At 57.4% G+C, this 20,683-nt stretch overlaps 2 protein-coding genes across 6 annotated transcripts in view; one reads left to right on the forward strand and one right to left on the reverse strand.

Annotated features, from left to right (window-relative positions):
- Positions 1-16,318, reverse strand: part of SNAP47 (synaptosome associated protein 47) — a 67,997-nt gene extending 51,679 nt beyond the window's left edge. For 3 of the 5 annotated variants that reach the window (XR_012513622.1, XM_074385478.1, XM_074385479.1), the window contains exons 1-2: positions 6,805-6,825; positions 6,139-6,674 (exon numbers count right to left, since the gene is read on the reverse strand). Coding sequence is in view for 4 of the 5 variants with exons in the window: in XM_074385478.1 (XP_074241579.1) it covers positions 6,139-6,629 (491 nt within the window). In the remaining variant the exon portion in view is untranslated. Of the gene's footprint in view, positions 1-6,138; positions 6,675-6,804; positions 6,826-16,232 lie in introns of those variants that run through there. The other 2 variants (XM_003935373.4, XM_074385477.1) reach the window with 2 other exon arrangements.
- A 61-nt stretch (positions 16,319-16,379) lies between these two features.
- JMJD4 (jumonji domain containing 4) lies at positions 16,380-20,683 on the forward strand. The gene is made up of 6 exons (XM_039464220.2): positions 16,380-16,731; positions 16,926-17,091; positions 17,754-17,885; positions 18,077-18,344; positions 18,761-18,907; positions 19,207-20,683. The coding sequence occupies exons 1-6, from the start codon at positions 16,470-16,472 to the stop codon at positions 19,489-19,491; spliced, it is 1,260 nt and encodes a 419-aa protein (XP_039320154.1). The 5' UTR covers positions 16,380-16,469; the 3' UTR covers positions 19,492-20,683.

Consider the following 20,683-nt stretch of genomic DNA (forward strand, 5'->3'; position numbering starts at 1 on the left):
ACCACCGTCAGTCACTTTAGGCAGTCTTGATCAGCTTTCTTCTCCAGGCAAAACCCTTTTCATTCCCTCCGCAGGTCCTGGGTTTAGACCCCTCACTTTCCTGTCACCCGCTCCTTTCCTCAGTGTTCCCCTGGAAGGCCTGCAGTTGTGCCTCCTGAAGGAGGAGGGCAAGCCACCAGCTCTCATCACAGTGCTGTTCCGCGAGGTGACCTGCCAAGCACACAATGGCATGGGTGCACACACTTTAAACACTTCCATCTCCAGCCACCGTGGAAAACAGCATGGAGGCTCCTCAAAAAATTAACCAGGAACCATTTCGGAAGTGCTGGGAAGGGAAGGGTGTGGTCCCTTTAAGTGATGGGGAAGGGGCAGGGGCAGGGGGAGAAATGCTGGGGAGAGGAGGGCACGGTCCCTGGCTAGGGCTCCACCACCATGGACAGAAGAAGGTGAGGACAGGCATTTTTGTTTTCCTGCCCAAATGCACTTCCCAAGACCACCGTGGCCTGCCACACCCCATCCTGTGCCTAGAAACACCCTGAGACCCTAGCAGGCATACCCAGGTGGCCAGATGTTGAGAGGAGCCCACCAGCAAGGGGACACACAGGCAGCTGCACGCCGAGAGGAAGGCACAGACAGGCACCAGCACGCCTGGAGGCCACCAACCGGCAGAATGACGCGGAGTTTGGCTGGGGCAGTTGGAGGAGAGCCCAGGCCACTGAGTGGCCCGACTCCAGGGGGAAACCCTTCGCACTCCCCCATCTGCTGAGAGCTATTTCCACTCAATAAAACCTTGCACTCATTCTCCAAGCCCACATGCGACCTGATTCTTCCGGTACACAAGGCAAGAATCCCAGGATACAGCCCTCCGTCCTTGCAACCAGGTAGAGATCTAATTCAGCTGGTTAACACAAGCCACCTACAGATGGCTACACTAAAAGAGCACATGGTAGCACAGGCCCACTGGGGCTTCAGGAGCTGTAAACATCCAGCCCTAGACGCTGTGGTGGGATGGGAGCCCCACAGCCTGCCCGTCTGCATGCTCCCCTAAAGGTCTGAGCAGCAGGTCACTGAAGAAGGCAGCCACTCCCCTGTCGAATGCCCCATGATGGGGACAACGCAACCTTTCCTGTCTCAGAACCACCATGACTCCACAATCCTGTTTGTGGGTTACAGCTGCTCCGTGGTGGGCAGGCCTACATAAACCTGCCCCTGACATGAGGAAGCTGAGAGGCTGCAGAAAGAGGCTGACGGACCCCACTTCTCAGAAGGAAGCATCTAAGAGTGACTTAGGGACAGAAGGCAGGTCTGTGTCTCAGGCAGCAATGAGATGAGGCAGGGGATCCCACACCATGGTCCTGCACCACAGGGGACATATGTGTAGGCCAGGCCCCGCAGGAAAAGAATGCCCCGTGAACCTAAGAATAGGGTGTGTGGTATGTGCCTGCTCTTAGACAAGGAATGACAGGTGAGGGGGGCATCTTAGAGCATTCCCAGAACTAGAGTTCATCAGATGTTAGCAAGGCCGGTTAGTATCCACGATGGAGTTGCTTCAGCCTCCACAATCCCGAAGGAAATAAATCAGTGTCTCAAAGCGACTCTAGCACCCCCATGTTCACTGCAGCATGCGTCACTATGGCCAAGGCATGGAAACCACGTCAGTGTCCAGCCGCAGGCCAAAGGAGAGAGAAAGTGGAACGGTCCTGACTCCAAGTAAGAGAAAAGCTTGTTTACTTGAATGTAACTATTGCTTCACTTGAAGGTTAGATTATTAGATTAGATTATCATTCATTTTTAATGAATACTCTGTAGATCATTAACCTGTAGATTATTCATTTAAAATGCCTCGAGAAAACAGGACCTTCATCAGAAATATAAGGAAATACACCAAACAACAACTCTGGGAACCAACAACCCACTCTGGGACTCCACCGCTCCGGGAACGGGCTGACCAGCCTGGTAAGAATAGGCTGATGGCGCCTGCGGAAGGCCACAAAGCACTGACCAAGAAAGCAGGATTAACTGCCCACCCGAGACTCTGCAAGTTTCACAAGGATGCTTTCCCCTCATCTCTGTTAAAAAGCCCTGACCTGGGGCCACAACTCAGGGAGGTGATCTTTGGAAGTGAGTCCACAACCCCGAGGTCACTGCCTTCCTTAATAAAGCTAACTTTCCTTGCACAAAGCTCATCTCCTGAGTTTTGGCTTTCAAGCAATGAGTGGCTGAGACTTGGGTTCGGGTACAAAAATACAGTGTCTATACGCCATGGAATTTTATTCAGCCATAAAAAAGAAGGAAATCCTGCCATTTCACCAAGATGGACAGACCTGGAGCACGTTATGCTGAGTGGAAGGTGTCAGACACAGAGACAAACCGTGCGTGACACATGTGGGACCTAAAGGAGCCAAACTCGCAGAAGCAGAGAGAAGGCCAGGTGCGGGGTGGGTGGGGAAGCGGGGAGAGGGTGGCCAAGGCCACCAGCCTCCGTTACGGGATGAACGAGCTCTGGGCAGTAATGACATGGTGGGTGCAGCTCTCCATACTATCAGTACACTTGAAATCTGCCAAGAACACACATCTTAGGTGTTCTCAACATTCTCAAGGAGAAAAAGAAAAACAAACAAAATGACAGGTATGTGAGCTGAGAGGCATGTTCACAGACACGACTGCTGGGTACAAACACTGCATCACCAAGCCCCATGCCTCAAACACACACAGTTTTTGTCAGCAGTACCTCAATAAAGCTGGAAAAAATAATTATACCTAAAAACAAAGTCTTTATGTAATTGGCCCCATTCCTTTACACTGTTTTTCTGACCTGCTTTTCAAAATCCTAAGTCAGATTTGTCTTTTTCTTGTGTTTGTTCTGTTTCTTGCAGGTCCTGGAGGCTGGGAGCCCTGCCCATGGGCCTGGGGAAGGCACCAAAGCTGCCCACACTTGGAGAGAACGGTGTGGGCAAAGGCCAGGTGGTCGTGGACACGGTGACCTGCGGTCCCGCCGGGCTGACAACTTCAGTCCTCCTGCCTGGTGGGAAAGGGCTCTGAGTACCATCACTAGGAAGGAACTGGCAAAAACGCAGGCAGGCACAGGGCCTCACTTTGCTCTTTGCACGCAAGGACGGGGGTGCAGAGGACCAGCTGGGAGCACGCCTGGCCGGCGGTGGGGCCTGCGGTGGCCAGGACAGGGTGGGATGAGCGGTGGGCCAGTGTGGTAGGCTGCTCCTGGGAGGCAGCTGCTGAGCAGGAGAGAGATGTGGCAGCACAGGACCAGGCAGGTGAACACGGGAGGGTCTGTCCCACGAGAGTGGGCAGCACAGCGCCGGCTGTTCCTCACCACACAGGTCCTGGCTGAACCAGGACCACAGTGGTCAGGGGGCCCTGAAGGGGCCCAGGTGCTGGGTCAGATGCCGGCACCCTGGGTGGAACTCTGCTTCTCTGGCTCAGCCTGTCTTTGGGTCACCTACTCCATTTCTAGAAGAAGGGAGAGGCCCACTGCTGGGTGCCGGCTCGTTTCCCAGCAGGAGTCGACAGCAAACGCAGGGGCTGTGGGTCCATGCGGTGGCTAACACGTGCCTTGGCAGCCTCCTCCCATCTCTCTACGCTATCTCCGCACACACAATACCAGTGCCAATGCCAGGCGGCAAGGCGGAAGCTCGGCTGGGCACAGGCGAAGATGCTCCTCCGCAGCGTTTGTTTTGTCTGTGAGTGGGAGCAGGACGATACTGCAGGAAGCAGGGAAAGCCGCAATGTAATCCTCCCCTCTAGGACCACGTGGCCCACACCCAGGGCTGGGGCCCGTGCTCTGTGCTGTCCCCACACCTCCCCCTGCAGATGCCCTCAGGGTCCAGCCCAGGGACACCTCTTGGCAGTAAGCCAGGACAGAGGCACCATGGGGAGGGCTCCAGAACCCCACAGGCTGGAGGGCAGAGGGCCAGTGCCAGCTCGCCAGGGCATGTGCCTCCCGGAGGCCAAGATAGTCATATTAGTGTCCATGCAGCGGGGCCACGAGGCCCAGTCGTCAAGCACTACTCTGCAAGTCTGTGATGCTGTGTGTCCACGAGATTAAATCAAAATCGGCAGACTCCCAAAAAAGCAGCTGTGCCCGTAATGCAGGCAGGCCCCGTGCAACCTACTGAAGGCCTTAACAGAAAACGGACTGACCCGAGCAACAGAGCCACAGCCTTGGGGCTGTGACTGCCCCTGGGGCTCCAGCTGCCCCCTGCAGACTAGGCAGGGCAGAACACACACCTGTCAGCTACGCAGAGGAGCTGGGGTTGTCAGGGCTCTGTCATCTCCCAGCTCCATCCTTGTGCCAGCCAATCTCTTTGACTGAAAGGATCTCCTTTTAGTCAAGGAGAAGATGCGACCTGAGTCCCATGAACCCGCATGCAACACCAATGCACCAACAGGACTCCAGCTTAGGGCTGAGGGACAGGGGCCAGTGCCCAGGGAGGGTTCCAGGGAAACAGAGGTTCTGCCTGCGCGCTGCAGCCGTAGGTGTTGGGAGGAAGTTCTCACTGTCCTCTGAATAATCACAAAATGAGAAACAACACGCTTCAAAATGATTTTTCAAGAAATAACTGAAAGCATGCAAAAACCTGAGCTATGTGTACTGAAGCACACACACAGACAACACATACAAACACACATGGACACGTATACACACAAACAGAAACACAGACAATATACAGACACACACAGACGCAGATACACACTCTCCCTCTCTCTCTCTCTCTCTCTCTATATATATATATATCTATATCTCCATCTCCAGGACGTTCCCTTAAAAAAGGGGCAGAGAGCAACAGAGAAGAACTCAACACACACTTCCCCAAAGACAAACACAGTGGCAGCCTGACACTGAAAAGCAGGCAGACTTGGCAAACCCAGGAAGGTGAATGGTGCGCCAGCAGCGGGTGCTGAGAGACAACGCGATTAGGACACCAGAGCCCTAGGGGGTGATGAGGAGGTGGTAACAGCACCCTCCCAGCAGGGGCAGGAAGAACCAGGAACACGCAGGCACAAGTCCACGTGACACTGCACTGGAGACCCTCCGCTCCCAGATGGACCCACCCAAGTGGGCAACCCCCGGTCCTAGAAGAGGGACTGGAGGGAACCCGAGGGCAGAGGCAGTGAACCTTCTGCCTGAGCCAGAACGCAGCCCCTCAAGACTCACACTCCAGACAGGGGACCCCAGGATGAGGAACCGAGGGTCCCAGTAAAGAGCTCAGGGCTGATACCTCAGCCCCACACACACCATCTCAGGAAAAAATGACTTCAACAAAAAAAAAAAAACAGGCAATAAATAAGCCCCTTGAAAAATCAGAAACCATAAGCAAAACAAGGCTATTAATAATATCCAAACAGAGAAGACACTCAGGCCATGACGCAAGACCCGAAGGTTTTTCCAGGAAACCAGAGGAACCCATGAGTTCTAAGAAACTGCAAGTACAAATGATAAATGATAGGAAGATAAAGACCAGAAACATTCCCTAGAATAGCAACACAAGAAGAAAGCCAAACAAGAAATGAATAACCAGACAGAAGACAGCAGGACTCAGAAAGCACAAAAGGGGACTTGGAATAAGAAAATAACTTTTAAACAAACTGAAGAAATTGTCTGGAAATATACTATGACTTTCATACCAAGAAATGGAAGAACACAGCTCATGAACAAACAGCAGGCACTGACAGGAGGCACCTCACTCGGAGGCCATCACCAAGCAGACCTCAGTCCCTTCTCTGTGACCTCGGAGGCCAGGGCCTGTCCGCATCACCACAGAGGAGCCAGAAGCAGAGCAGTGCACAAGAAGGTCCCAGCACGGTCTCTGCTTGCTGGGTGCGGACTCGGCACGGTGCAGCGGACAGCAGGGGCGCCTGGCACCCAGCAAGCCAGCACTCACTCAGACCTCACTGTGTGTTTCCAGCAGAGGACACAGTGCATTCACAGCCTCGCTCTCCGAGTGCCGGATCTCACTGTGCGTACCCACTGAGCGCGTGCAGCACCGCAGAGCCGTGCTCTCAGGACGCTGGGTGTGCACAGATACTGTGCCATGGCCCGGCGGTGCCCGGCACGGTGAGCCTCCGCACAAGTACGCCTTACTCTGTGTGTGCCCTGCAAAGTGTGCACAGCAAGCCCACCTGTCTGCCACCTCCAGGTCTGACTCCATCTTGTCCAGGCCTCTCATGACGCCATCCAGCTGCTGGCCCTGGTGGTGCAGGACCCTTGCTGTGTCCTCCAGGCGCTTCTGAGATCCGGCCATGAGTCCCGTCAGCTCCTTGCCCCGGGTCCCGGGGGCAGACGCGTCTGCCACAGGCTGAGACAGCAGCAGCTCCCTCCAGAAATGCTCGATGATGCTGAAGACCACATTTCGACTCGGCCGCAGGGAGCTGAACCAGTGCTTGGCATGGCCCTTCTCCAGAACGGTGATGGAGCTGAAGATAAAATGGGAGGCCTCCTTCTTGATCTCGACTATGCTGGAGAGGGGGAAGCTGACCAGAGTCTCGCCGGTGCTGTCAGTTACGAACCTGAGTGACAGCGACGTCAAGGACAGCTGGCCAGTAACCCATCGCCTCTCTGGCTCCAGGTAGTAGGTACACGGCCAGGTGTGGATGCAGACATCCCTGCTCATCTGTTCCTGGGTCTGCCCGCGCCGAGGTCCAGGCCTCTTCTGCCTCTGAAGGAGAAGAGACAGTGACACTGTGCCGTCATCCATGGACTGGAGACACAAGCAACCCCGCAAGGATGCCACCTCCCTTGCCGCTCTGGGCTCACACAGGCTGCAGCACACGGCTGACTCTACCCACCTGTGGCTGCAGGACGAAGCTCATGTGCCCTCTTAGCTGGTGAAGGAGAAGCAGCTGGTTTACAACCAGGACGCTGAGCCCCAGACTAATGCCCACCCCCCAAGCAGAGGGTTCGCACCGTCATCCCCCTCACGCCTCTGTGCCCCTGCACCCAGCAAAGCCACCCTGCTTGGATCAGCATCCACTGCCAGATGAGACCTGAGGAGGGCATCGCTGGAGATGTTGCCAGGGCTCTGGGCCTCGGACCTCAGTCCCAGGCCTTACTCTCAGACTGTTCCAAGAAGTGCTGTCTTTTGGCCGTGATGTTCCCTCGAGATGCACATTCCCCTTTGGAAACTGCCATTCATCGACTTCACTGCACAGAGAAACAATCCTACAGACAAGCGTTTCCCCTTCTCCTAACCCCAGCTAACCTCACAGCACTCTACAGAACTGACTGGTAACACGCATGTGTATTAGCTGACTGTGTGTACACAGTTTTACACAGATGCAGGTCCTACCACGTTTTCACATCTACGTTTATCAGTGCAGTCTGGAAAGTCATGGATGACAGATTTGAACGAACCCTCATGGAACACGCAGCCCAACCCTCTCGCCGTACAGATAAGGTAAGGTTAAGAAAACACGGGGGCCTTGTGCGAGATCCAGGCACCAGCGCGGGACTCCGCCAGGCCAGAGCCAGGCCGGGGACGCCTCGCCAAGGTTCTGACAGCAGAGAGGGGACCGCAGGGAGGGCGGCACTTGTCCCACTTCTCTCTCACGAATTTCACTGCAACATGGCTTCACTTACACAACCAGGACAGCCAGCCAGTGTAAGCCCTTCAGATACTGAAAAGTGTGGGATTTCCACAGCACGGAGAGAGGCTGTGGGGGCTCCACATTCTGGCAACATGTTCATGAGTCCCACCATGTGCCAAATGCCCTGCTGGGCACCAGCCGTCCTGATCCAGCCCCTGGCTCCTGCAGCTCACCACGGTTGTACTCGCAGGAGCCAGGTCTTCCCTGTAATTGCTGCACAAGACACCAAGTCCCGCAACACTGGGCTGGACGAGACACATGGAAACGCTGCACCTGCGCTTGAAATGGGACCCTCATTCTATGAGGACACAGAAATCAGAGAACACACCATGTGTTGTCACACGCAGACCACAGGGAAGGAGGTGTGGCTGGACTGTGGGGGCTGCCTGACTAGTCTCCCCAATCCACAGCCTGCCCATGTGGCCAAGGGAAGAGCCCCCACCCAGCTTCTCCCACACCAGCCCACAACCACCCTCCCTCTGGGGCACAGCACTCAGCACATGGAGGGTACCACGGCCAACCTAGCTACACCCCCAGCACCACAGCCAGGGCCCAGTGGGCCACACACCCACTCCCCACCAAGGCCATGGCAAGGGCCCAGCATGCCGTACAGAGGACCCATGATGGATGCTCTTCTGCCACAACAACTTCGAGGTCACCCAGCAGGCCGCGGACTACAGAGACACAAAGGCGTCTGCTTCTCAGAATGAGGAGGATAAACTACACCAACTCAGCCCTGGTTCTCAAAGTCAGGCAAGCCCACAGCTACAGGAGGGACCGCAGCCCTCCTTGCTCAGCCCTGAGTTGCTGTGTTGGGCTCCCAGCTGGAGAGACTGCGCAGACCTCAGCCACAGCTGGCCTTTGAGGGGAGGAACCACCCCTCACCACCACGACCTCCACAGAGAGCAGACACGGCATGGACAGTGAAGGTGTGCTAACCATCGCTAAGCAGGCATGGCTGGTATTCCAGGAGCGTGGAGTGAAATTACGCACAACCTCTCTGGAGAAGTCCTGTGACTGGTGTTACAGCACAGTTTACAGCTCTGGAAAGATCACCTCACCTTTTGGACCTGTTTACCCACCACTAAAATAACTAAAAGCCCTAAGGTCACCAGCTCTAAAATGTTCTGAATTCAAAAAGAAAGCTGAGCGTGCTGTGGTCGCAGCTACTCAGGAGGCTGAGGCGGGAGGATCACTGAGCCTGGGAGGTTGAGGCTGCAGTGAGTTATGATTGAACCACCGCACTCCAGCCTGGGCAACAGAGTGAAATTCTGTCTCTTTAAAAGAAAGAAAAAAGGGGCCGGGCGCGGTGGCTCAAGCCTGTAATCCCAGCACTGTGGGAAGCCGAGGTGGGCGGATCACAAGGTCAAGAAATCGAGACCATCCTGGCCAACATGGTGAAACCCCGTCTCTACTAAAAATACAAAAATTAGCTGGGCATGGTGGCGCGCACCTGCAGTCCCAGCTACTCGGGAGGGTGAGGCAGGAGAATTGCTTGAACTCGGGAGGCGGAGGTTGCGGTGAGCCGAGACAGCACCTCTGCACTCCAGCCTGTCGCCTGGTGACAGAATGAGACTCTGCCTCAAAAAAAAAAAAAAGCAAGCAAGAATTGGGAAAGGACCGAGAAATGAGGACACGGAGACCCCAGGCTCTTCTCGTTATCACATTTTAAACAACAAATATAAAAAAGTATTCACGTTGCCAACAACCCAGGAAGAAGCCAGAGGAGAAGCTTGTGACCACACTTTTCCAGGTGCAGGTTTCCAGGGCTTCTTTCCCAGAAAACCTAAGTAAACAGAGATGAAGTACGTGGACGGAAGCAAGGACACCCCACGGAAAATCAGAAGCAGCCCAATCTCGGACACGGCCCCCACGAGGGACAGCCATTCCCCCGGCAAGTGACATGCCTGGCCCCACACGGAGGCCACGGGAGAACACAAGCCCTCCTCACCTCCAAGGCCAGACCCTCCTCCAGGGGCCCTGATCCCACCCTCTCTCTCAGCCCCGAGACCTCCCTGGCCTTCCCACGCCAGGCACTGCACATTCTCCATGAAGGACCACACACGATCTCCGCCACAACTACGCAGCTCTGCCAGGGTGGAGGGAAAGCGGCCACAAGGCACTGACACGGGGTCCACTGCCCCACAGGACCTCACTTACAAAAACGTTAGTTAGACCTGGCCGTGGGCCGAGGCGCCCTGCTGAGAGTCACTGCACCCTGGTTCCCTGGCCACGACCCTCTCCAGGTCTCCAGCCCCACTTCTCTGAGAGCCTACGACCACTCTCCTTGGCATAGCCCCCTTGTGCGCTGGACTGCACAGGGCACAACCTGTATTCTTTGTACCCTCTCTTCCCAGGTGAGACAACACAGGCCAGAAACTCAACATCACCCCCAAGCCGCTGCCTCCCAAACACCCGCTCCAGCCAGACCCCCTCACACTTCAAACTCGAGCATCTGATCACCTGCTGATCTACCCCCACCCCTAATGGGAACCCCAACGTCACAGCCCCTCCACCAGCTCCTTTCCTGCCACCTGCTGGGCATCTGCCCCACCCCTAATGGGCACCCCAGTTTCACACCCCCAGCATCAGTTCCTCTCTCAGTAAAGGTGCCACAGACCCAGGAGTTCTGACTCCTCTCTTCCGCCTCCCCACAAACATACCATCAGCATGTTCTGACAGCTGTGTCCCCACCCTCCACCCCAAGGCCACACCACTGTCCTGGCACAGGCATTGTCTGGGGAAGCACAAACACCACCCTTGGGGAAGGAATCGCAGTCTCAGGGACTCACTCCTCACACACTGCGATCTGTACAATGGGTCTCTTTCAGTCTTTCCAGCATACATGTGCCCCTGAGTGAGACTCAATCTCCGGGAAACGGTTTTATTTACTCTCAGCAGTTCCACTATCCAAGGCAGTCCTTCCTCCCTCCACACCTGGACAACCTCTCAGGCAACCTCCTGACCTCATCCTGTCCCCACCACCCATTCTCCTCCAGCAGCCAATGAGACAGCCATTGAACAGAATCAGAAAATGTCACTCCTCTGCCCAGAGCCTTTCCCTGCATACCGGGAATGAGATCCAAGTTCCCCACCTCAGCCTAATGGGCTCTGCAGGACTTGCGACCTCCCCGCCCTGGTCGCCCTCTGCCCTCTTCTCCCAGCAGGCTTTCCATGACAGGGATTCACACTGGCAGCTCCACTCCTCAGGTCTCTGTTCAGAGGGCTTCCTTGTCCTCCTCATGCACTGTCACCAACCAAGGCCCCAGCAAAACTCCAGAGAGCTGGTGCTTTCACAACTGTCCCACTACAGAAGGCACCTTCTGTCATGGGAGGGCCACAAGGCCTACACACCATGGGCACCCAATGAATTTGTGCTGAGTGGACCATGACTGTGCCACATGGAAGCAGGGCCGTGCCCATGCCCTCCTGTACCACATAGTTCTGCAACCAGTGCTGAGTCCTGGAGCCCTCACGGGGTCCCTGCCTGCTGCAATCTGCAATCTGTCTCCTCCAGTGCAGGTGTGGGCCTGGGGACCTACGCTGACCCTGAGAACACACAGCTCAATCCTCGAGGGAGGTCATGGCCAGGGGCCCACAGGTGTCTGCAGCCAACCCACACAAGTGACGCTCTTGGGGAGGAAGTCTGAAGCACACAGGGCGATCTGTACAATGGGTCTCTTTCACCATTTCCATCACTCAAGGGTCCCCTGAGTGAGGCTCAGTACCCAGTAAACAACTTATTTTTAGTTAATTTCCACAGTCATAGAACAAACATCTTGCACACCTTCCACTACCTTGCGATTGAGAAGCTCAGTGAGGACAGTGGTGGCTGTGTGTGCCCACGGGGGCGGCAGGGTGAGGCCAATCTTTCCAGGCTCCCCTCCCCTGCTCCCCAGACCCTCTTTCCACTCCCTCAGATGTTCCCAGCTCTAGCCACAAGGTGCAGACACGCCCACCGGGGCTGTCTGCATGCAACACAGTGACAGAGGAGCACATGTTCTGCACAGTGCAAACTGCATGTCTCCAAAGTGCCGACTTAAAACCCCATCCTGGCCAAGCACAGTGCCTCACACCTGTAATCTCAGCATTCTGGGAGGCTGAGGTGGGAGGATCACTTCAGTGCAGAAGGCAGAGGTTGCAGTGTGCCAAGATTGCACTACTGCACTCCAACCTGAGCGACAGAGCAAGACCCTGTCTTAAAAACAAAAAACCACCCTGATGGAGTGCTGTATGGGGCTTAAGAATGTGCATTTCTTGCCATTCCCAAGCGATGCCAGGGCTGATCTAGGAGGCCTCTGGGTGACACAAGCCTGTGTTCCAGTTCCATCAGAGCAGATGACGCTCCAGGCCTCCTGTGTACACAGTGGTGACACTAACCCCAGGGGGCACCTGTGGACCAGGGAACTAAAGCACAGAGTTCCATCTCAAGAACGAGACCTCCATCTCCCACCAAGTCCTAGGGGCTCAGTGATCTGGGGGAGCTGTGGACCTGCTGGCCCAAATGCCCCTTTCTAAGGAAACTGAGGCTCAACCATGGGGCTTCAGGAACTTCTCCCAGGCAATGCCCAGCTGAATTTCAGTTTCCCCATGAGGCAAACTTGGAACCATATTCCAAGATCTCGGGACAATTACAAACATTCTGCTCCCTGCATCTTCCCCATTGACCTCCTGTGATCTGCATGTGGCACAACCAAAATCAAATGACTACTGGCAGTTAAGGAACAATACATGGCAAGGTCAACTCACTGTCAATACTGAGGTCAGTGTGTGGCAAGCTGTTAGAGCATATGGTTAAATTTTTAAAAAAAGACTAAAACCAGCAAAAGTTCAAATATGTATATTACACAAGATGGAGAAAGAGACTGTGTGTGTGTGTGTGTGTGTGTGCACTCGCATGTGTGCATGAACATTTAGATAAGGACTAGGGGGAGAGAAGAGCAAAGAGAGAGAATGAATGAATGAATGAATGAATGCACGTGTGAAGGAACGTAGAAAAGCCAGCTCTACACCAGGAAATAAAAAACGATCATCTCGGCCGGGCGTGGTGGCTCACGCCTGTAATCCCAGCACTTTGGGAGGCCGAGGCGGGTGGATCACGAGGTCAAGAGATCGAGACCATCCTGGCCAACATGGTGAAACCCCGTCTCTACTAAAAATACAAAAAAATTAGCTGGGCATGGTGGCGCACGCCTGTAATCCCAGCTACTCAGGAGGCTGAGGCAGGAGAATTGCCTGAACCCAGGAGGCGGAGGTTGCTGTGAGCCGAGATCGCACCATTGCACTCCAGCCTGGGTAACAAGAGCGAAACTCCGTCTCAAAAAAAAAAAAAAAAAAAGATCATCTCGGCCAGGTGCAGTTGCTCACGCCTGTAGTCCCAGCACTTTGGGAGGCCGAGGTGGGCGGATCATGAGGTCAGGAGTTTGAGACCAGCCTGACTAACATGGTGAAACCCCATCTCTACTAAAAATACAAAAATTAGCCAGACATGGTGGCACACGCCTGCAACCCTAGCTGCTCAGGAGGCTGAGGCAAGAGAATTGCTTGAACCCAGAAGGCGGAGGTTGCAGTGTGCCAAGATCATGCCATTGCACTCCAGCCTGGGCAACAGAGTGAGACTCTTGTCCAAAAAAAATCAAACAAAAACGGTCATCTCTGGATGGAACTGGAGATGATTCTTTCTCCTCAATCGTAACTTCTCCAGACATTCTCATTTTCTAGTGTAAAAAAAACAAATAAAGAATTCCATACTGTGACCAAACAAGTCACCATGGGGCTTACCAGGAAGGGGCCACGGCACACACTGAATCGCACAATCCTCAGAGCAACTTCCCACCTCCTGTCCCTGCCCCCATGGCCCCCAATCCCACCTCCACTGGACTCCGACTCCCAAAATTCATTTTCCTCCTAGTCCTCCCCTTTTCTGATCCTCCCTGTTCTCCTGGGTAAACCTCACACCCCTTGGAAAGAGTCCCCAGCAAGGATCAGAGGCCCGGCACTCCCAGAACCTCCCTTATCCCCGTTCATAAGAGTAAATAAAACAACATTGCCATCGCTTCATAAAGGGATGGCAGGTGTCCCCCTCTCCCTTAGGATGCCTCCATTTGGTCTGGGATGAGACAGGCCAGTGTCCAGATTTCACAAAACACAGTCATGGCCTGCCAGCCCCTAGACTGTCATCAGACCGCCGAACCCAAATCAAAGGGCTCTCACTGAGTGCAAACCAGCAAAAGCTGCCTCTCAATTCTCTGGGAGAGATGAGCAGTTCTAACTGTTCCTCCTTCCGCCTCCCTGTCAAGGTGCCTGGGAAACTGCCCAGACTCTGCACACTGTCGCAGAACGCCTACGTGCACACAGCCTGCCAGGCTTCGGGGGCAATAAATCTGCTCCCTTCCCTCTGTGTCCATGTAGGTCGGTTTGAGCTCTCAAGTCTTTTATTTCTCCAGCACACCAAGACATACATCACATACAGTGCCCCATGGCCCCCTACTTTCATGTCCTGGCCAAAAATCATGGAGAACCCGACGCCTCTGTGCCCCAGCCACAGGTTTTTCCCACCAGGCTTCAACCCAATCCAGGGCCCTGAACATTTCCAGGCCTGGAAGAAGCTATCTACAAACAAAATGATCTTGCCCCTGAGCCAAATTCCTGAAACTTTCCTATAAACTCCATAACCCAGCCCCCTTGCCAGACACATACCTAGGTAGGACATCCCTCTTCCCTTGCTGCCCATCTCAAGGAGTGCTGCAGCCAACTCTGTATGAAAGTTCCGCTAACAAAGGCTCTAGGCAGGGCCTGGTGCAGTGGCTCACACCTGTAAGCCCAGCACTTAGGGAGGTCAAGGCAGGAGGATCACTTGAGCCCAAAAGTTCAAGACCAACCTGGGCAACACAGAGACCTGTGTCTGTGTTTTTGTATACCCTGTCTCTACAAAAAAAGAAAAAGAAAAAAAAGAAAAGAAAAGAAAACTCAGCTGGGTGTGGTGGCTCATATCTGTAGTCCCAACTACTTGGGAGGCTGAGGCAGGAGAACTGATCAAGCCCAGGAGGTGGAGGCTGCAGTGAGCTGTGATGGTGCCACTGCACACCATCTCCAAGATGAAAAACAAAACAAAACAAAAAACTGCTCTGGGCTCCCCATGCATTTAGCACTTCTTTCTTTGGAATCCCAACTGGTCCCACCTGAGGACAGTGTGGGGAACTCCCTTGCTGCCACTTTTGGGGTGACGCCAGTTGCAAGTTCGGCAAAACACTCCTCATGTCACCACCCTGATGTCCTCAGACTTCAGCCCTGCTTATGTGTACCAAGCCCCAAGTCCCCACCCACACTCCCACCACACCTTCATTTCATACCCTTCCTCCTTCCCCACCATCTTCTCCAGACACCCGTCATCCCCTGGGGCCCCCTGCCATACCCTCCAGGTCCCCTGTGGGCCCCATTCTCCCATCTAGGTCACCCCGACCCCTTCAGCTACCCCATATTTTCCTCCAGGTCTCAGTCATCCTCTCTAGATCACACTGTACCATCCAGGTACCACTGATCCCTCCAGTCCCCTCCGGATCCCCACCATCCCTTCCACGACTCCACCATCCCCTTAAGGTCCCACCGTATCCTCCAGGTCCCACCATCCCCTCCATGACTCCACCATCCCCTCCACGACCCCACCATCCTCTCCAGGTCCCCACTGTCCCCTCCAGGTCCCACCATCCCCTCCATGACTCCACCATCCCCTTAAGGTCCCACCGTATCCTCCAGATCCCCACCATCCCCTCCATGATTCCACTATCCCCTCCCCGACCCCACCATCCCCTCCAGGTCCCCACTGTCCCCTCCAGGTCCCCACCATCCCCTCCCCGACCCCACCATCCCCTCCAGGTCCCACCATCCCCTCCCCGACCCCACCATCCCCTCCCCGACCCCACCATCCCCTCCCCGACCCCACCATCCCCTCCAGGTCCCCACCATCCCCTCCCCGACCCCACCATCCCCTCCAGGTCCCACCATCCCCTCTCCGACCCCACCATCCCCTCCAGGTCCCACCATCCCCTCCCCGACCCCACCATCCCCTCCAGGTCCCCACCATCCCCTCCCCGACCCCACCATCCCCTCCAGGTCCCCACCATCCCCTCCCCGACCCCACCATCCCCTCCCCGACCCCACCATCGCCTCCCCGACCCCACCATCCTCTCCAGGTCCCCACTGTCCCCTCCCCGACCCCACCATCCCCTCCAGGTCCCCACCATCCCCTCCCCGACCCCACCATCCCCTCCCCGACCCCACCATCGCCTCCCCGACCCCACCATCCTCTCCAGGTCCCCACTGTCCCCATCCTCTCCAAGTGCCAACATCTTCTCCAGGTCCCCATTGTCCCCTCCAGGACCCTACCACGCCCGCTAGGTCCCACCATCCTAGGGCCCCCCAGATCTCCCTCTGGGTCCCACCGTTCTCTCCGGGTCCCATCATCCCTAGGCGCCCCCATGCCGCCGCGCCCAGAGCCGCCTCTGTCCCCGCCCCCCGCCAGGGATGTGGGAAGGAGGGCTCGGGCTGCGTCAGCCACAGCGCGCGGACTGAGCCGAGGGCAGACACCAGTGCCCGGGCCGGGGCCCCAGCAGGCCAGCGCCGTCGCTCACCTGAGGGACGCCAGACTCGCCCCGGAGCGGACCCGAGGCGCCGCCACCGCTCTGCGCCTGCGCAGGGAAGACCGCGGCGAGCCGCGCGCAGGCGCAGGGCGGGCGCGCAGGGCGGGCGTCCCCGGCGCGGGTCGGGCGGAAACGCGGCGCCTTGCGGCTTCTGGTTCCGAGGTTCGTCCTCGCGCTTTCCGCTCCGGCGGAAGTGAGGAGCGGGTCCTGCGGCCCCAGCTGGGCGGGATGGACCGCGAGACGCGCGCGCTGGCCGACCGCCACTTCCGAGGCCCGGGGGGCGGCGTCCCCGGCGTCGGCCGGGCCCCGGCGCGCGTGGCCTTCGTCTCGGATCCGGGCGCCTTCTCCTACGCCGACTTCGTGCGGGGCTTCCTGCTGCCCAACCTGCCCTGCGTGTTCTCCAGCGCCTTCACGCGGGGCTGGGGCAGCCGGCGGCGCTGGGTGACGCCCGCGGGGAGGCCCGACTTCGACCACCTGCTGCGGACCTACGGTGGGGCGGCGGACGCAGACCCCGGCCGGGGAGGGGAGGCCCGGGGACCCAGGCCCGGGAGGTCGCGCCCGGAGAGGGGCGCCGGGGAGGCCGAGGGGCCGGGCGCGGGGCCCTGGAGAGCCCCCTCTGCAGACGGTGCGGAGTGAGGACGGGGCCCGGGAGCTGGCGTGGACCGGGCCCGACTTTCATTCCAGGAGACGTGGTTGTCCCAGTGGCAAACTGTGGGGTCCAGGAATACAACTCGAACCCCAAAGAGCACATGCCCCTCAGAGACTACATCACCTACTGGAAAGAGTACATCCGGGGGGGCTACTCCTCTCCTCGGGGCTGCCTCTACCTCAAAGACTGGCACCTCTGCAGGTAATGGGGCTTGGGACGCCAAGGCTGGTGCAGGGTTGGGCTTCGAACACGCAGCCTTTGACGCTGGGCGCATCCAGACGTGCTGCCGCCCCTAGCGCGGGAACCCAGGGGCCTTTCTCACGGAGGCGCCCGGCGGCACAGAGGAGCTGTGTTTCCCCGGGAAGTACTTTAATCTGTTTAAAAGAAACTGGGTGGTCTTCGGCATGGGTGCAAATCTTGTTCTTCGGGAGGTTCATGGGGTGGGTTTTTTCCTTTTTTTAGATGGATACCCTCGGCCTCCCTAGTAGCTGAGGTTACAGGCATGCACCTCCACGCCCAGCTGATTTTTTTTTTTTTTTTTTTTTTGTAAGAGACTTAAGTTTCCCCATGTTGCCCTGTCTGGACTTGAACTCCTGGGATCAAGTAATGCATGCACCTCAGCCTCTCCGAACACTGATGATAGGCGTGAGCAGTACTTTTTCATAAGCAGACCCATTGTCGTTAGACTATCTCCCCCCTGCCTCACCAGCAGCAGCAGCAGCTCAGAGAAGGTGCTGGGGCCCGTTGGCCGCAGACATCTGGCAGTGGCACTGGAGCTGAGCGGTCTCGGGTGCCCGCTCGTGCCGCCCTGCTCTTCTCGTGTCTCACGCGCGGTTGGCGGTGCATCCGCACCCTCCTCACAGGGACTTCCCGGCGGCGGCGGAGGACGTGTTCACCCTGCCGGTGTACTTCTCGTCTGACTGGCTGAATGAGTTCTGGGACGCCCTGGCGGTGGACGACTACCGCTTTGTGTACGCAGGGCCTGCAGGCAGCTGGTGAGACCACAGATCTGGGGGTGGCAGGCTGGGAGGCTCAGGGTGGCCAGAGGGGGTTGCTCGGCACAGGTCTCATAGTGGGTGCCTCAAGACCAAGGGGCCACCCCTCTTTCAGTTGGAGGCCTCTAGGGTGTCAAGCAAAGCCCGTACCAGCCCTTGCAGGCACGAACCAGGCACTCTTGCTGCTGCAGGTCCCCATTCCACGCTGACATCTTCCGCTCCTTCAGCTGGTCCGTCAACATCTGTGGGAGGAAGAAGTGGCTCCTCTTCCCCCCAGGGCAGGAGGAGTCTCTGCGGGACCGCCACGGCAGCCTGCCCTACGACGTCACCTCCCCGGCACTCTGCGACACGCACCTGTACCCGCGGGGCCGGCTTGCTTGCCCACCCCTGGAGGTCACGCAGGAGGCGGGCGAGATGCTGTTTGTGCCCAGTGGCTGGCACCACCAGGTGCACAACCTGGTAAGGCGGTGAGGCGCCCTGAGGCCTGGATCCAGGATGTGCTGCTCTCCTGCTCCTGTCGGGGGCCTTCCTGCAGGAGGATCGCCTCCTCCCCACTGTCCCAGCCAGAGCGGGACTGGGATGGGGTGGCTCATGGGTGAGGCCAGTCTCTTCACAACGGGGCATCGCTGAGGCCCAGCCTCTGTTTCACCCCCTGCTGGTCCCTGGATCTGCTTGCTCTGAGTTCACTGCGTGCGGCCTGAGGTGGTCCCAGTCCGATACCCACTTCCCTGCTGAGGAAGCCCTGCTGGGAGACAGGAGGGCCCTTTTGGCTGCAGAGGGCGGGACCCCACAGTGGGTTCCTGGCGCAGGAGGTGTGGGCTGGTTGGGGGGCACCTGCCGTGGGCTCAGGCCTGCCTGCACCGTGCCCCTTCCAGGATGACACCATCTCCATCAACCACAACTGGGTCAATGGCTTCAACCTGGCCAACATGTGGCGCTTCCTGCAGCAGGAGTTGCGTGCCGTGCAGGAGGAGATCAGCGAGTGGAGGGACTCCATGCCGGACTGGCACCACCACTGCCAGGTGGGGCCGCTGTGGGCGGAGGCCGCTGGGGCCAGGTCCTCGTGAGGCCTGCAGGCTCGGGGTGGGTGTGGCTGTCAGGCCCAGCTGTGGGTAGGCGCAGGCTGTGAGAGTGTGGAGTAGCCTGGGGTGGGCCCCGGGGAGGCTTTCGGGCTGTGTGGCTCAGACGCCCTTGTTCCCCGCCGGCTTCTCAGTGCCTCTGTCTTACTGGTCCTCTCTCCCTTTTTGGGGAATGAGCGCATGTCGGGTCCTTTGCAGCCCAAACTGCGTCCGCAGCTCACTGGCCTCTTCCTTCTGCCCAGGTCATCATGAGGTCCTGCTCAGGCATCAACTTCACAGAGTTTTACCACTTCCTCAAGATCATTGCTGAGAAGAGGCTTCTGGTCCTGGGGGAGGCGGCCGCCAGGGATGGTGCTGGGTTGGGCTTCGAACAGGCAGCCTTTGATGCTGGGCGCATCACAGACGTGCTGGCCTCCTTGGTGGCGCACCCTGACTTCCAAAGAGTGGACACCAGCGTGTTTTCACCGCGGCCCGAGGAGCTGCTACAGCGGCTGAGGAAGGCTGTTGCTGCCACCTCCGCCCCATAGCACCTGTTGAGAGGACCGAAGGATGGGCGGAGGAGAGGACGAGAGCCAGCCTCCTGCTCCAGGGCCCTTCCAGAAATAAAGAGCGCCCTCCCTGTCACCTGGGGCCCACCCCGTCAAGCCTCGTGGCCTGGCTATTCATGGCCACTGCCCAGGCGACTGTTTTCGGGTGAGGCCCAGTGAGGTCAGGGACAAGATGGGATGTGGCCCTTCTGACCTGCAGCAGGCCTGCTGGGAGCTCAGGATGGCGCCATGACCCTCCTCTCTTGGGGGCTCTGCCTTCTTAGGCTGGGACACCTAAGCTGACAGGAGTCCATGTCTGGTTTGCCTTCCCTGTAGACCAGCCCCATCCCCTCATCTCAGGCTTAGGTGGCCACCCCTGGCTCTGCCCTGTGGGCTCAGGAGGAGTTGGAGCAGTGCTGGGCAAGCTCACCAGGGCCTCCAGGCAGGGCTGGGGCTGGCCCATTCTCCAGGTGATGGGCCGCAGAGCCAGTGGCCTGTGCCTTCTATGGGTCCCCAGAGGGGATGGCTGGGCTGGGCTGGCCGCTAAGCAGGGCTGGCAAAGAGCCTTGTCCTCAGCCGCCTCCCTGCCTTCAGGGTAGCCTTTGTAGGGCCTGTGGGCAGCTGAAGAGGCCATGGATGTGGGCGTGGAATCCCTTCTGCTGCTGAATCTGCACTTGGGCCTAGAGGGGCTGTGCCTGCTGCACACTCACAGCTGGGTCTTCCCAAGGATGCTGTTCTCAGGAGTGGTGGGTCTCTGGCGCCTCTGCACACTGGGCATGATAGAGGTGTGGGCAGGCTTGTCCAGGCCAATCAAGGGTTCTCTCTGCTCAGCGGTGAACAGCAGAGGCCTGTGGTGGGGAGTGGACTCTCGTGGGGTCCTCCTGCAGAGGATGCCCCCAGGCCTCAGCCCTCTAGCAGATCTACAGTGTGTGGAGACTGGCACTCTGCCAGCCCTGCCCTTGACCCAGAGCCCAGCATGTTTTCAGTTGGCTCCTGGTCAGCTGCCCCACCCCAGCAGGGGAGGAGGCATCTGAATCCACAGGGGTGCACCTGCCATGGCTTGTTCATTGCCTGTCCGTGGTGTCTACTGGGGTTGCTGGCACTTAGCTAGGATGGAAGCCCCCAAGAAGGGCAGGGCTTTTTCTCTGCTCTGTTCAGTGAATCATGCAAAGCGTCTGCCAAGTCACCTTTA

The sequence above is a fragment of the Saimiri boliviensis genome, chromosome 14, assembly GCF_048565385.1.
Source record: "Saimiri boliviensis isolate mSaiBol1 chromosome 14, mSaiBol1.pri, whole genome shotgun sequence".
In the NCBI taxonomy this organism is placed as follows: Eukaryota; Metazoa; Chordata; class Mammalia; order Primates; family Cebidae; genus Saimiri; species Saimiri boliviensis.